The sequence below is a fragment of the Tinamus guttatus genome, unplaced genomic scaffold (genome assembly GCF_059628265.1).
Source record: "Tinamus guttatus ecotype Peru unplaced genomic scaffold, ASM5962826v1 Tinamus_guttatus_pri_ptg000056l, whole genome shotgun sequence".
NCBI classification, from domain to species: domain Eukaryota; kingdom Metazoa; phylum Chordata; class Aves; order Tinamiformes; family Tinamidae; genus Tinamus; species Tinamus guttatus.
The window spans coordinates 4,168,313-4,185,402 of NW_028288590.1; the positions used below are offsets into that span (position 1 = coordinate 4,168,313).

At 37.8% G+C, this 17,090-nt stretch overlaps 1 protein-coding gene across 1 annotated transcript in view; it reads right to left on the reverse strand.

Annotated features, from left to right (window-relative positions):
• Window positions 1-3,966: 3,966 nt before the first annotated feature.
• The window catches only part of ASPH (aspartate beta-hydroxylase), a 100,575-nt gene continuing 87,451 nt past the window's right edge, over window positions 3,967-17,090 (reverse strand). Inside the window, exons 24-27 of the mRNA XM_088540173.1 lie at window positions 12,172-12,307; window positions 11,238-11,329; window positions 9,756-9,889; window positions 3,967-4,413 (exon numbers count right to left, since the gene is read on the reverse strand). Coding sequence (XP_088396299.1) covers window positions 4,263-4,413; window positions 9,756-9,889; window positions 11,238-11,329; window positions 12,172-12,307 — 513 coding nt within the window. The 3' untranslated portion in view covers window positions 3,967-4,262. The remainder of the gene's footprint in view (window positions 4,414-9,755; window positions 9,890-11,237; window positions 11,330-12,171; window positions 12,308-17,090) is intronic.

Sequence of the window (17,090 nt, forward strand, 5' to 3'; positions counted from 1 at the left end):
TTTCATTTAGGTCACAACTGCAACGGAAAGCTCCACAGAGCCATTTAAACCTCTTCCCTCCTGCAGTCAGCGGAAGGTGTAGCCGGAGGCGTAGGCTGATTGCAGATGGGGGCTTTGGTTAAAATGGAAAAGGAAAACTTAGAATTAATTATTTAGTACAAGCTTCTGCTAGAAAGAAATATGAAAGCAAATATGAAAGAATGGAAGAACTGAAATGCCAAAGATCAGTTTGTTTTTTCTCTATTTGCTCTACCTGCAAAAGGAGTCCCACATCTTCATTGAAATGGAAACCAGATTAAATAAAGAAAAACTGTTATCAAATTGCATGTGCAGTGACTTTATTTCCTAAAACAGTTAAAAAAAAAAAAAAAAAAAACTGTACACACCATTTTTGTCTTCAATTTGTCATACATTGGCAATCATTAGAGCAAGTAGTTGGCATCAACATGACAAAGGACGTAGCATAAACCATATATATATGTGTGTGTGTGTGTGTGTGTATATATGAAACAAGATGATAATGGGAACCATAATGGTATTTAATATGTCTCTGGAACACTACTGAATTCCTAAGTGAGACACATTGAGGTGACCATATAGCTCAGTAGGACACGGTCAGCCCTTGTGAATGGGGTAACAAAATGTTTCCTTCGTCTATCACAACATTTTATGTCTCCACTGAGGAGAAAGGACATTTTGCCATTTAACACATAGGGGATTTACCTACTGGTATTAGTACAGAATAACTTAATTTAGGATAAACTTCTTCCACAGCAGCATGTTATTGATACAAACGCTGGCTCCATGATACAGAGCAAGTCCTTAGGACAGTGGACGTTTCCATCAGAGAAACACAGAATTCACTAGGAGGCAGACACTTAGAAGCTTGCAGAAACATTAAACAAATAAGATAACTGGTCCTATTTATTTGGGGGGTTTCTTCCATTCCCCTTCTCCTAGCACCAACACCTATTGCAGTAGATTAGGGTGTCTACTCTTGGGAACAGGACTCAACTCCTTTTCCTACCCAAGGCTCATGAAGTCTCATAGAAATAAGGATTTGCCCCAGAGAACTTGCTTAAAGAAAAACAACAACAAAACATGAAACTGCAGCATTAATGAAGAGAAAATTGGGTTTGCAGTTTTCTCTGTTAGCACACTTACCTCTACTCCCATGGGAAGGCTGCGCTCACAAAAATACTGGTCCAAGATGTAATCAAGAGATGGCACAATCTTAAATGGGAATCTTTGTGACTATCTGGTACATCCACTGTTTTTTCAAGTGGGATTTTCAAGTGGGAAGGCAGGAAGGAGCCCAAATCCTAACACCTTGACTAGATCTTACAAATAGGAGACTATATCACCCTTCTGACAGTTGCCCACCATAAATAAATCTGAAGAACAAGGTATTTAAATTAAGATCATTAGCCATTTAAAAAGGCAATTTCATTCATTTATTGCATTGACATTTCCAATGTTGAAATACTTATTTCAGGATGGAATACTGGTTGACAAACAAAAATACCTAAAATGATATACCACTTGCAGAATAATGGCTGTAGTGTGCTATGTATCCTCACAAAATATAGAGCTAAAGCAATAACTGTATCTAACAAAAATATGCTGTCAGTTTCTTGACAGGTAAGCATAGAGTAGAATCACTTCAGTGTTAAAGGAGCTATTCATAATCCACCTTGTCACATTCAAGGCATTTAAGATTTTAAATGCCCAATATGTCGCTACACAATTTAATAAACATACTACCCTGGCACACACACATCTTGCGCAGATTGCTTTGATCTATTTGCCAGTTGCAATCTGCAAAGATGAAGTAGAAGACTTCAGAGGCACAGCAAAACAATCTGAAGCACAGCATGAGATTTTTATAAATAAAGCTTCAAAATGTTTACCACTACTTTTCTAGTGTTTAGTGTGAGCTATAGTAACTACAAAGCATTATTAATACAAATATTCCTAAGACATACATTTTGATTTAAACATTTTGATTCATTCTTTACAAACCATGTCTTTGTTTTACAGAATTACAAAATAAATCATAATTTGTACTGCTTGATCGCTTTACAGAGATACAAAACACAATCTCTGACTAAACTTATTTTTTACCACGAGCAGTAAGTACCCTTTTTCCAGTTTTGCATACATATCTCCTAAAGCTTTCCAAAGGTATTTTTATATTTTCAAAACTCATGTAAATCTTTACAGTTCTCATGACAATTAACTGTATGACTTGTTCCTTTTGGCAGATGATGATTTCAATGTAATTTTTGATAGAGACAACACATTAAAGCCTTATTATCTTAGCTATCTAAAACTGACTCTTGATCAGAGAGGTTTATAAGACTGTCTTATTTATTTTTAACAGTCAAAAAGGAAATTAAAGTGCACACCTCCAGAAACTAGTTACAGCAATTTATGGCACAATTACCAGGTGTTCTGTGGCATTACAAGATTTAATTACTTAATAAAATACATTTAGTTTATGGGAATGCAAGGCTCTTATCTGCATTTTGCGTCAGCAAACGTGATGTTTTCTGCTCTGTAGTACATGCCGCAGTGTGTATGATACTCAGGCACCATGATGTAGTTCCTTAGCAGCACGGAATTACTGACAATTCAGAGCTTTTTGAACAACAAAGCCAAAGCTGCAGAGGCTGTAGGGAACTCCTCCAGCTCCTTGCTTGGCGCCCCAGTTAGGGTGCTGCAGACCGGGCAATGCTCCTCATGCCCATCCACATGCGGCTGCTTTGGCACAAGGGTGGGTAAGAGCCTGCCATAAACTTCCTCAGTGCAACCTCGGGTCTCTCTTCCCTGTTAGTGTTAACGGCTGAGGGGCCTGTGCCCTCTGTCTCCCACAAAACAGCACAGCGCCCAAAGGCCAGAAAACTGCTTACATGTCCAAGCAGATTTCTTTCTTGAAATTAAGGCCATTTTACCAAGAGAGTAAATACAAAGTATACTGTAAACCGTGCTAGGATAAAATTACTTCAGAATTTTCTCATACATTTCAAGACAGCAAGCACACTGTTAGATCATTTAAGGGATCATTATACCACTCTGCAGGATGCTGGCAGCTGAATACAAGCTAAGACATCGAGAAAAGCTTCTTGAGCTCTTTTTCTGCTCTGCACCCTAGCAGGAATCCAAACTGGACCTTGTTTGTCTGCTCTTAGCTCAAGAAATTCTTCCTACTTTTTTTTTTTTTCCTTCCTTTGAACAACCTCCCAAGGTCAGCCTAGAAAGAGCCCCTGAAAGGAGATGCCTCAAAGTCAGGCTGGCCAGAAAAGGGTTACCATAACACAAACCGTAGCAAAGATAGGAGGAACAGCAGCTCGCCATAAAATCCTCAGTTCTCTCAGGTAGCTTCAGATCTGCATCTACAGTTGTCACTTTTGCTTAGCATCTTCCAAAATCACATTCTAAACTGAAGGTTGCCTGCTAACTAAGAGAACTGTTTTGTTTTAGAAAAAGAAAACTTCACTAGAAAGCTGATAATGCAAGTTTCTGATTGCATTTCCAGGAAGGCAAGACAAGGCCACATTCGGCAAAAATGAAATCTACTCATATACAGTACTTTTGCTAATACCTAGAGAAGCACTCATACCTATATTGTTTTTTAAAAATAGTGGTTGATTAAAGCTGAAAATCTATTTATAATTATGATAGAAAAATACTGTTACTCAAGTAGAAAAATACAGAAACACACAACCCATTCACATTATCCACAGTTGATAATATATGGACATGTTTTAAGCCTAAAGCAGTTAACATTACAACTGCATAACTGATTTTCAAAGTCGACTGTGTGCATATGTTTATAAATATTATGCACATTGGCAAAAGAGATAAAATCCTGGCAAGTATTTCCAGAAGGATTGCAAATCTGGTATCTGAACATGGCCAGACCTGTGACTGACCAGTTCTTTTTGTACAGATCACACGGGCACGACAAAAACATCTGCGCATTCCACAGCTTGAAAATCCAGACCTGTTGCTCTCAGGCTAACAAGAGTGTTTTGGAACTTGCAGCCAGCAAAACAATACTATCATATCAGTGCTGAATCAGTATGAAACAAAATAACTTGTTAAAATTATTTTTAAGTCCTTTGTCACTCAGGAATGTCTTTTTTATATCTTCTAATCCTTAAAATACTGGTATTTTCCATATGCCGGACAAGTTAATCCTCTGTGATCCTATCTGCATCCTCCAAAGCTCCTCTGTTCTTCACATCAGAAGCAGCTCCTTAAATAGCAGGAAGCGTGCGTCTCTGCTGCGCCGTTAGCTCCGGGTGCCACACGTCAACAATGAATATCAGGCGATAACTTTCAGCATCCTGCCACACTTCATGTTCAAAAGAGTCATCAAAGATAAGGACTTTCCCTTCTTCCCAGGTTCTGCAACAGAAAACAACATCCTTTAGAATAATATTTGAAGTACCGTGGAGTGGGCACTTGTCTACCTATACATCAGCTCTGAAGATGCTCTTTTATATATGAGAATTATTTAAACACTGTGTGTTGCACAGTCAGGATCTTACTATCTAGTAAGAACAGATTAGAGTATTAAGTGAAATAAACTACAGAAAGATCAGTCTAATGGACCTTCATATTACTGAGAAATTGTTTTCTCTCACTCTGCATAGTTATGGCCACATGTGCCCATACACATATTCAGACATTTGCAATATCTATTATTTATATACTCTAAGGATTGGAGTCTAATAAGCAGAGAGCATTGTCAGGCTCATTGGAATAATATTGCTAGGCTTCTCCTTCTCTAATCAAATACATATATAACGAGAAACTGGGGAACAAGACCAGCAATATGGTCTGGAAATTAACAACATTAAACCACTTTGCTTTTTTCAAAAATAAGAAGAATAGAATTAAGCCCTGATTATGCTTTACAATTTTAGTGAATTTGAACAGTCTTATCACATAAATCTGGTCAAAGTAGAGATTTTTCTTCAGAGGAAGGCTGCAGTGGCATTCTGTATGTTGAGACCATTACACTGTTAAAGCTGAGCTCAAAGAGTAAGTCCACGCAACAAACCCCTCTGCCTGCCAAGCACTGCTTGGGCCATTACTGGACCAGTGCCTGTGGCTTGAAGCATTGCTACACAGAAAGCTAAGTTTTGGCAGTGGAATTTTTCCAAGATTTCTATTAAATACCTTTGCTAGGCACAAAAAAAGATGTACATAACTTATTCAAACTGACTTGCTTCTGAGCAGCTCTGTTGTTTGGAAAATTAACAAAATGTCCAGATTTGAAGGAAATGGCAAGAAGCAATGTATTAGTATTAATGGTTGGAAGAATCTCTATTCCTTTCAGTTATATTAAGTGTAAAATCACAGAGTAATTTAGGTTGGAAAAAAACGTCAGGAGGTCACCTTATTCAAACTTCTGCTCAAAGCAGGGCTTTGCAGTTGTGGAATTAGATTTCTTCGAGGTTAATCAGGCATCTCAGCTTCTTGTCTAGTTCTGAATATCTGCACGGATGGAGAATCCACTATTTCTCCAGGAAACCTGTTCCAGTGTTTGACCAACCTCCCTGAGAGTGACTTTTTCTTCTATGTAGATGGAACTTCCTTTGCTGCCAATTTTGTCCATTGCCTCTCAGCCTGTGACTGCACACACTGCCAGTCCTTGTCCCTTTTTTTTTTTTTTTAAAGACTCCTAATCAGCTTTCTCAGTCTCTTCTCCTACATCACACACTCCTAATCATCACTTTAGTTTTAGTCCTCCACTAGGGATACTCTAGTTTATCAATACCTGTCTTTTATCAGAGAGGCCCTGAACTTGACACAGTACTCCAGATGCAATGCTTTGAATGCTGAAGAGAGGGGGAAAATTGCTTCCCTCAGGCTTATGCTGTCCATGTTTAGTCTTCATCATCACAAGAACACACTACTAACTCATGTTCAGCTAGTTGTACACCAGGACCTCTAGTCCTTCACTGTACAGCTGCTTTCTAGGAAGGCATCACCCAGCCCATGCTGTTGCAAAGGGTTATTTATCATGTTATAGGTGTACCGATTCTCATTTTTTCGTGCTGAACTTTAGGATATTTTGGTTTGCCCATTTCTCCAGCCTGTTGAGATCTTGACACAGAATTTTTAAAGGACTTTTAACTGCAAGCTTGATACTGCAAAAAAATCAGTATCAGTGATTACTAGTGATCAGCCAGACCACTGTAAAAAGCCACTGCTTTAGACATTTGTTGCTGCCTTTGAGATGCTCAAACTCACCTATTGCAATTAGATACAGTAACTGATTCTGCAGTACATGGTTTGTCTATGGTGAAGTCAGGCGGTGGAATAAGCAAATCAAATTCCTTTTGCATTGCAGCAGGCTAGAAGAATGCATCTGCTTATTCATCCTGTCTCACCTGAAGGGGTAATAACTAACAGTCAATGAGATGTTGTTTCCTAAAGCCACTCTACAATTATCACATAATTAAGTTTTTTGACAGAATCCCTGAGGAAGAAAGGCAATCCACAGGATGGCTTCCTTTAAAGCAGATTAAGAGTTGTAAGCAGTAGTGATGATGAAAAAAACTTGCCATTATACAAGGACACACATTTCTTAGCTCATTCCATTGAGTTCCTCCACATAAAAAAGAAATTTTCTTATTTCAGAAAGGGGTTGAAAATGATATTTGGACTTCTAAATATTCTTGAATTTTTAACTTAATAAAAGAAAAACATTAACCATCAAAATTTATGGAGTTGTGCTGTGTGTTCTGAAAAGAAATGGAAACACAATCTCCAAATTATACTTTAAGTGAGAATAGATAAACCAACAAGCATAGCATAGTGAAAAAAGTCACCCTAGCTGACAGGTGAACAGCAGTCTTAAAGGGCTACATAATTAGCCATTAGCAAGTTTTAAGTACGATCTTATATTTCTTTCTGCTACTATATCAGCTATGTGGTAAACAAAGAAAAGTTATTCAGGCTTAAGTTCTTACTGCAGCTCTAAAGTTACAAGCTCTAAACCTACATCAGTATTATTCAAGTCAAAAGGAGGCAAGCATCTACAATGGTATAACGTGGTAAAGAATCAAGCTAACTTTTTTTTTTTTTTTTTTTATTAAATCAAGTCTGAAAAGACCTGCATTAAATAACCTGAAAGCATTATTCAGTTAAGGACAATAAAACCTCTAATCATCCAGATGAATTAGCTTAAGAGGTTAAAATAGGACCTGTCATTTGCATCATAACAGAATGGACTATTTTGCACAACAAAGAAAAAGTCATAAAGTTGATTTTTGACTACTGTCCCTTTTAGAGCAATTACAAAACCCATTATTAGAATGCAAAAAGATATTTTCCAAACACCTTCATTGTTTGAAAAACACTCCACAGTGGGACAAAGGGACAACATTATTCTGACAGGGTGCTTAGCCACTTGGAGGCAGAGATCTGTATCACCTGTATGGCTTTTAGTTAACCTGCTACAGGCGGAATTTTAGACTAACCTCTGTGCAGGATGATAACTCTGTATTTTCAAAAAGACTCTCCTGCAATTAAATGAGTAAAACAGTACTAGAGAGCCAAGCTGCCTACCAGCGGATGAGCTGCATAGTAAAATTGCTCCTCCAAACACCCCCACTGACTGCACAGTGTGGGGCTCAGCACAATATTCTCATTACTTCCATGCTTTGTTTTGCACATGCAGCAGCAGGACGTGAAGCCACCAAGGATGGAGTCAAAGCTCTGATCGCCAATACACTCTCCTTTAAATTTGAGCCAGCGCTCATAATTAAAACCACTAACATATTACTGCTCTGAGTCATGAGGAGAGGAACTGAAAAGGCTTCAGATATTTCTTCATATGATCATTTCTTCCCACAGGAACTCACACGCCTCCACTTGCATGGGGGAGGGGATATAAAAAATTAAATAATTTTCATTTGTAGACATTCTTTGAATGTTCTCAAGGAAAATCCCATCTTTGATTCTTTGTGCATAGTTCTTGCCAAAGTCAACTGAAATGAACACACACCAGCACACGCCAAAGTCAGCTCTCAGATTAACATTTTAACGCGTGGGTTTGATGCATCAGGACGAGCCAGACCCAACAGCCCAGGGTCTGAAGTGCTTTGCCTGCCCACCAGCAGCAACAGGCATTTCTCCACTCTGCCCGGCTGCATCCCTGCTGCTGAGGGAGTGTTGGAACCAAAGGAGGGATAGTTCATTTTCCATACCAACATCCCCTCTGTTCAGACTAAGACAAATAAGAGTGTCAGCCAGAATAATGGATGGTGAGTTGCGAGCACCTGCTCCCTTGAAAGGGGAGCAAAGCCACCGCTTGGTCATCGCGCAGCCATCGGATGGTAATGCTTTGCAGTCACCGCTGACCAGAATTCACAATAATGTCCCAAATGGGAAAGACTCTGCATCTTGCTATTTGTCCTCTAAGCCCTTTAGCTACTCCTCCTTCCATTCAAATGTCTACCATTAACTTATTTGCGATACTGAGTTGGAATGCTGGAAGCGAACCTGTTCGTCACGGCTTAGACTATAACACAGACCAAGTAAGACATTACTCGGTAATAGTTGTAAGACAGATCATTAAATAAGCTGTATGTTGGGAGGAGCCCTAACTCCTCTGTAGTGACATCCTCTTGGTTATTAATAATTGCATACTTCTCAAAAATTCTAAAAATTTCCAGTTCCAGTGGCTTTCGAATGTCATGAAGAAATCCTCTCCATCTATTGAAGTCATGACTGCTATTTCATTTCTCAATATCAAACATATCTGTACAATAATATATTGAAAAGAATCCAAATTTAAATTTTGTAGCACTCAGGTGTATTCAGGCAAGACACAGGATCTTTCAAAAATGTACCTATATATGTGTAAATATACATACATATACATACATACATATACATACATATACATATACATAAATATACATACATACATATATGTAAAGCATGAGAACTCCACATACGTTTCAGAAAATTAAGTCAGTAAGCAAACAGTAATATAGATAATACTGTATTTTTTTCTGGATAATAATATCACATAAACACCTATCACATTCTCAAGTTTGGGATTTCCTCATATTTCCCGGGAGAGCATACTCCCTGACTTACATGGCCAGGTCTTTGCATTTTGTTTTGCTTTTTGCACTGAGCAAACAAAGGCAAAATGGGTTTCAAGTCTGCATAATTCTTCCCTAAGGGGTAAAAATTCTTACTCAAAATGCACTTTAGGGAAACTTGCTACCAGTGTAACTCATTGGGCCAAAACCATCATAGCTGTAAATCAGACTCAACTAGAATATATTTAAAAAATAATACTCTCTAGGAATAAGACCTCTGTGGAAAAGGTGATAATATTCTGCTGTCCTAGTGATGAAAACATAGGTATAGCTTAATCTCAACTTCTGCTGGACAGAATTCTAGGCCAAAAAATAAAAAAAAAAACAGATAAAGGATGTTGGTGAGTATATTAGACGGACATTGTAAAAGTAAACATAGAAACTAGACAAAAAACTGTATTCCTTCCAAACCATAGGTGAGAAAAGCAGTTTTGTCTCCAAATGTTACTTGATAACTACTGGATAAATGCTGCTTGGTAACTAACATTTATGCATTTGGTCCCAGATTTAGGGTGCAATATTACACATATTATATCTCCTGATCGGTATATGCATTCCAACCTCTTTTCAGGTTTCGGAAAGAGGGTGCTGCTGAGAAAGAAACAAAATAAAACACCTCACCTGTTGTCTTGGGCACATCGAATTCTGCAGCCTTCTTTAGGTATCACCAAGCCCAAATGCATCCTTAGTCTACAGTTGGTGGGCCCTGTGTGAGGCCAGACGTGAGTCCCTGGATGCATGACAGAATACTTAATCTGCAAAAGGGAACAGCAGCCTTCAGTGAGGTTACTTCTACCAGTCTTCTGTCCAGAACCAAACCTCTCATCTAGGATGAGACCAAGAGTGCAGCACCACTTGGTGCTAGAGTCTCAGCAACAACTCTTCTCCCAAAGGCATTCAACACTGCAAATGGTGTGGTGTTTGGGGGGGTGTGTGCGTGTGTGTGTGCGCGCGTGATGTGTGTGAGAGAGAGCGCTGTGCAAGGACACGTTTCAATTTGGTTTAAAACCATCACGATTAATTGCAACCTGCAAACAATTAGCTCCTAACTACAAGCAGAAAAATATCTTTGTTCATGTGGAATCATGCGTAGATGCACTTGTCATTTAAAGGGATGGACCATGACTAAATGCAGCCCAAGTCCAAATGGGGACTAACCAAAAGGACCAGCAGGCAGGCTCTCTCAAAGGGCAATGGGGATACAAAGGCTGCAGGCAGCCTTGACTGTAGCAATCATGATACGGTTAAATTCAGCATTCTGAGTTCAGATCTGAATTCCTTCTGAGAGGAGGAATCAAAAGAAAAACACAAAACAAACAAACAAAAAACAACAACAACAAAAAACTTGTGATCCTTCGCAACCCTGAACTTCAAAAGAATAGACTTGGTCTACTTAGGGATCTGCCTGGAAAAATCTGCTGAAGTGTGGATTGAAATCAGTGAAATCAGTGCTGAAGAAAGGAAGCAGAGCTGTTTTTTAAGGATCAGCTCTTCGAAACTCAAGAATGGTCCACCCTAGCAAGGATGATCTGCACGAATGAACACGGATCTCTGGACTAAATTCAGGCATAGATGGAAGCAGGGATGGATGACACAGGAGACACTTTCTGAGCATGTAAAGATGGGGTCAGGAAAGCTAAAACTCATCTGCAGTTGAATCTGGTGAGGGACTGAATGTTAAGAAGGGCTTTTTCCTGCATACTAGCAGGAAAAGCTTAGGAAGGATCTAGACTGACCACCTGCTCAAAGCAGAGGGAGTCATAACTGACTCAGCCCAGGTTGCTTCTGGATGTGATTTAGTAAGTTATTTCTTGACAGTTGACCCGTGAGAACTAACCATTTTCATGCTCTGGACTCACAGCAAATGCAAAATAAAATAGTTCTATTAAAAATTCCATAGAAAGATTTCATCTAGCATGTTTTGCCACATATTTGCTGAGGGCTAAAAGTGGGCATATTTTATTTATTAACTTCATTGTGTGGCTGAGGCATCCTTAAAGATAACAAGGAAATCCATCCTTCTGAACACATTTTTCAACATTATCTGCAAAATTTGCAGGAAAGTTTTTTTAAAAAAAAAAAAAAAAAAAGTTTACTAAATACCTGCCCTCTTCTGCAACCAGTAGCTTCTGGGAATCTTTCCAGTAAAGCACATGTTTTTGGAGCACCTTTACAAGAATTCTCATTTTTTCTTCCTAGTGAAAATAATTACTGGAGTATTGGTAAGTGCAATAAACAAACATTCCTATGTTTTCTACATTGTAGAAGAGAAAAAAAGCTGTCAAGGAGCTGATATGAAAAAAACAGGAAATATTATTATTCCCACTTTACAAAACAGAAGTCTTGATGCTTAGCATATTATTGTTACATCCTGCAATATCTTTGATTTTAAATTATTTGTGGAAAGAGCAGACTTCATATAAACTTCAATTTCAGTTCTCAAGAATGATCATTTATCAAGACGTACAGGAAAAAAGTTAAAAAATGCCACCAACATCACAGTTATATTTTGATATAACATGCTTATAATATTTCATCTTTCAGTACTCTAACATGCAAAGTCCTATAAGGAGTTCTGGACATTCCAATAAATGGGATCCCCGCTTACAGCTCAGGGACAGAGCAGCAGGCTTATTAAAGCTCATATTCTTTTCTTCATACAGTTTCTGAATGGCAGAGTCTCACCTAGCTGGCAACCCAATATTAAGGATCCATCCTCTCTCACTCTCCTGCCTTCCCTTGGGCTGATCTGTGCTATGCATTACCATGTACAATTTGGGCAACCTTGCCAAGAGGTGAATATTGTCTCAAAGGGTTCTTAGAAGTGTTTGGGGCCAGGAGGTTTAGAATAAAGGATTCCTGCTCACTGTTGCTGCAGTCCCAGACACTGTTTTGTTAGCTCCCTTCTTTCACAGACTTAAATAACAGATTCAGTGATTAGAAAAAAATGATTTTGGAAAAAATAACATTATTATTCCTTATTACAAGATATTAATCTCAGAGAGTGAAGTAGAAGAAGAATTATCAATCGTCTTACCTTGCTGCCATAAGGTAAACTGACTCCAATCTCCCTTTTCTCGTAGATTCTCATCTTCAGGTAAGAAGAGGCTTCTTTTTTTATCCATCACAGCAAGCCCCTCATCCCGAATGAGCTTCCAGTTTTTTTCTAAGGACTGTAGTGAGAGCCATATTACTGCACTGAGAACTTACTGTGTTTGGATTTAGTGCCTTTTTACTTTTCCCTGCCATTTTTAACTAACAAAGAGTTAATCATCATTATCAAGTTTCCTAATATTCAATTTCCTTCTGACATTTGAGGGCTGTAAAAACAACCTTCACATCATTCTTCAGATTCAATTACATTTATAGCAGAAAATTTCAATAATCCCCAACCTCTTTGCAGACTACACCTCACTTTCATTTGCTTTTTAATTAGCCTAAGGGCTGTTTAACAGGACATTTTATATTGCAAGCTAACAAGAGTATTGATCTTCTCAAACATAGCACAGTATTACCTGGAAGCACTCCCGGGACAAGAAATACACTAGCATAACCTGAAACTCAAAGTGTCGACAGAATGTCACAGTTGAAAGAGGATAAATACAAACATGCAATTATGATTTAACCTACAAAAAGGTTTGTAAAGATTCACCTACACATTCTGATCCTATTGAGAAACATCAAATATTACTTGAAGCTCCAAGTGAAGATTTAGGGATATACCCATTAAAAACGTGCAAGTCCCTTTGCACTTCAAGCATACCAAAACCACAAGACTGTAGATGCAAAAACTTCTCTGCTGTCTCAGGACATTTTATTTGTAAGGAATTTGGAATGATAGAAAACCTGTATTCTAGCAACAATAATCCATTTTAATGTTATGGTAACATAAATGAAACAACCCACAGAGTAATATGTGACTCAATAATAAGGAAGTGACTTCCCTTTCCCAGCTGCTTGCTTTATTTTGGGTGAATAGTTTGCATTTTCCTTTGTGCTCGCAAACAAAGCACTTTGGTAAGGCAGTTTCAATCCATTTCATACACAAAGTAGGCTAAGGTGTGTGTCCGCACTGCCTCTGTGCATTATGTGTTAAGCTGAATGGAACTCAAAAGCCTATGTTATACTGTCAGATTGGAAGATATAATTGCTCCTTTTAGGCTTAAAAATCCATATGGTTATTAGCCTTCCCCCTTTCAATTACACAGTTGCATTCTCCACTTGCTTCTTTTTTCCATTAAAGGACAACAGCAAGTAGATCCTACAAAACAAGTTTTACCTTGATATACCATAAAAAGCTTAGAAAGCAAAGTTACTAATGGAACATATTTTCTATAATAAAACAACTAACTCCCTCTCAAACACTTTTAAGCAGGCTGCGGTTTGTTAGGATTAAATTTCCATACTACAGGGCTTTTTTGTGTTCCTTCCTAGCGGATAGCATGCGCTCTCATCAATCTGTATAAGGAGAGGAACACTTTAATTATCATTATTGCTGATACATTCATTCAATTCTCTCCTTGTGCTGGGTTTCCATCACACTGCTTTAACAATGATCATTAAGTAGAGAAGTTTTCAACAATATTCATGGAAAAATGACTTTTCTAAATTGCAGTGGGGGAAAAAAAAAAAGCAGACGTAAAATTCCCACCTAATCATAGATTAATATTTCACCTGCACTGATACTGTATGGTTTAGTGCTACCGTATCTGCAAATGAAAATAGCAGCTCAAATACCTGATTTCATACTGGCTGAGAAAGGGAAAGAAATAAATGACTTACGCTTATACAGATCTCAATTTAAAGTGATAAAGTTAAAAAAAAAAATCTGCAAAACTGTGAAAGATTTAAGTACCACCTCATCTTTATTTCCCCAGCCTCCTCCCTCTCACTTGCCTGAAAAAGGCAAGCTTTGTGTTTCCCCTTGCAGATTGAGTGCTCTGTTAAAGGTAGCAGCTTTTTTGCCACCTTTAGTCACATTTAGTGCTTTGGAAGTGGCAGGGGCTGAAAGCCAACCTGTGAAGTTGCATGTTTCTCCTTTCCTTTCAAGGAAAGGCTCTCTCCTTTCCATGTTGGAGTCAAAGTGATCTGAATATCATTGATATTGACCTAACTCCTCAATGGTTTTGGATATAATTGCCAGTGAAATCAATAGTGCTTCCGTACTCTTGGGAATCCAGTCCCTGTCTTTGAGGCAAACAGGAATGCTTTACTACAAGGCGTATGCAGCAAACATGACTTCCTAAGTACAAGGGAAGGGAAGAGCTACAGGAGTTCAAACGCACTGCGGCCTTGATCTCCCTGATTTCACAGACTCATAATGCGCATATTGGACGCTAAGAAAGCATAATACCATTAAGATATAACAGGCTTAACGCTCTTGATGGGCTTAAGGCTCTTGAGTCAAACACTACAGAAAAAAAGGTTAAATACGATCATTCTCCATAACATGTGAAGATTCAAGCCTCGGGTTAAGAACAGCAAATTCATATTCTATTTGTTACAATATTCAAAAGGTAATTTTCAAGTGAAGATTTTGGTGGCAAATGAAGGGCATTTAGAACATATGTAATTATTTCCCAACAGCTGATTCCCATAAGCTGCCATATAGCTTTTTAATACAATTTCTAATGACAAGGGAAGTTTACAGTTGCTTTATATCTATCTGGCAATACTCTAGATTTGATTGGAAAAAATATTACTCTATTTAAATATGAATTTTTTTTAAATATTGATTTAGTGTTATGTGCAATTGTATTGTATTAAAAATGCCTAGTCTGTGATGTCAAACCCTTTCCAGGGAAAGGTGCTAACTGGTGCAGCCATATATTAATAGGCACTACAGCTCATGCGAGGCGTGCTGGCTGGCCACACGTGCATTTTAATCCATGGGACTATCAAATAAAACAATGGTGACGGCTTGAACCCATTTCACTTTGCCACTGAAAGAGAATAGGAAAGCCTTTGTGCACTGTTAGAGTGCCTCAGCTGGAGAACAGCCACCTCCAAAATGGACCCCTCACTCATTTGGTCACTCACAGATTTTCTATATCTGCAAGATGACAACAGTGCATGCTCAATACTTGCTCTTTTCAACACAAGGCTCCCCCTAAAACATCCAGGCACTCTTTAAGACATTTCAGTTAGACACACATTTCAATTTAATTTCTCCATTAAATTTTAATGTTTAGCCTTTTTTTGGCTAAACCACTGAGCCCTAGCTGTCACTCTGCAGCAAACCGCATGGATATGTGTGCTTGCCAGTACTTTCATTTTCTTTCCGTGATGTTCTTGCTGTGCTTGAAACTTTTAATTAATAAAATCTAAGTCATCAGAGAAAACTGACAATGCAAGACCTACTTTAATCAAGCAGCTATTCACTGTAGAACATTGTTGGCAAAGCATCACCTGGATCTTTTCCAAAAGTCGAAGATGCAGTATGTGGAAAGGACACTGTTAGCTAGGTCACTATATATTCATTTCAGAGCTGTAAAACTTTTTTAGGATCTAATAATGTACTTTCTTTTTTCTTTTCTTTTACTGAGCACTAGAATGGTAAAGATAATATTGTACTGAAGTTCTACAAGAGACGACAGACATGATGCAATGCATCAGTAAGATTGCCAGAGGAAAATTAATTGCACCAACAGAAGACCATAGGTATTCAAAGATAAGGGGAACTGAGCTCAAACAAGAGTTTCTTGAATCTCCAGATCCAAAGCCTACAGCATGCTTGACATGAGTCACTTAACACACAGTTGAAGGTTTATATTTTCTGCTCCCTCAGAAATCAGGGGCTCTTTCCCATTATTTCAAGGAAACTCCAAAACTTAAGCAGCAGCTAGAGAGGAAAAAAAAAAAAAGAGCCCCTTTTCATCGTATGCCATCCTAAGACAGTTATCTATCCTAACATATTAGGGATGAATCACTCTCTGGAAATAATTTCTTTTTTTTTTTAACTGACGTATAACCTAGACACTTAGTACAAATAATATGACTACAGTTAGGTAAGGAGAATCTGCCCTAGAAGAACTTTATGAGACTGGTAGTACTGGAAAAAAAAAAAAACAAAAAAAAAACAACAAAAAAAAACGTTTTTCTTGGGTTTCCATCTAGAGAAAACAAGTCACTGCTCAAATTCACATCTCTATATCCAAAACCAAGAAAATACATGACCCTTTAACAAAAAAATCAAGTTAGTTTTGTGCTATAGCATGTCACTGTGTGGAACATGGCTCACCACAGATGTCCTGGATAATACAATGAACAAAAGTAGCTGTCAGTATGTTAGGGAATCTGGAGTTGGCATTGTTTTAGTTTAGCATAAATTCTCAGTAAACATTGTTAAACTAAGAAGATACTGAAAATAATTTGCTCACATTTAACAATAAGTAGTGAAACAGAGAGAGTCAGAGACTCTGTTGTTTCATTCTTCGCATAGCCATTTCAATGACAAATTCATATATTCCATAGTTCTGATTTGGTAGCATTTCCCCTACATTCTGTACAGATGTTAGATGTATATAATGGGATAAAGCAAAAAAAACAACCACAAAAAAAGAACAACTGATGATTGGGTTTTGCTCTGTGCAATGAGGAAATAAGGTTTTTTTTTTTTTTTTTTTTTTTAACTAAAATATGTACAGAAGCCAGAATATTATGGAAATTAATAAAACAGATGTCTTCAGTGGCTTTGTTGTCACTCTAGAGAATGCTACCTCAAATTTTGCTTGCAGCCTATTACTTTATTAGAAATGAGCTTTCTTTCTTTCAAAGATTCAAATACTGTTTTGAGTCATAGGGGAAACATGGCAATACAAATATTATTGTTCTGATCCATTTATATTATATTTTGGATTTATATCTTTAATTGTTAAGGTTATTCTGAAAACTGTAAGCTTAATATATCCAAAATAATAGATATGTAAACAAATGGACAAACTCAATATGGCCCAT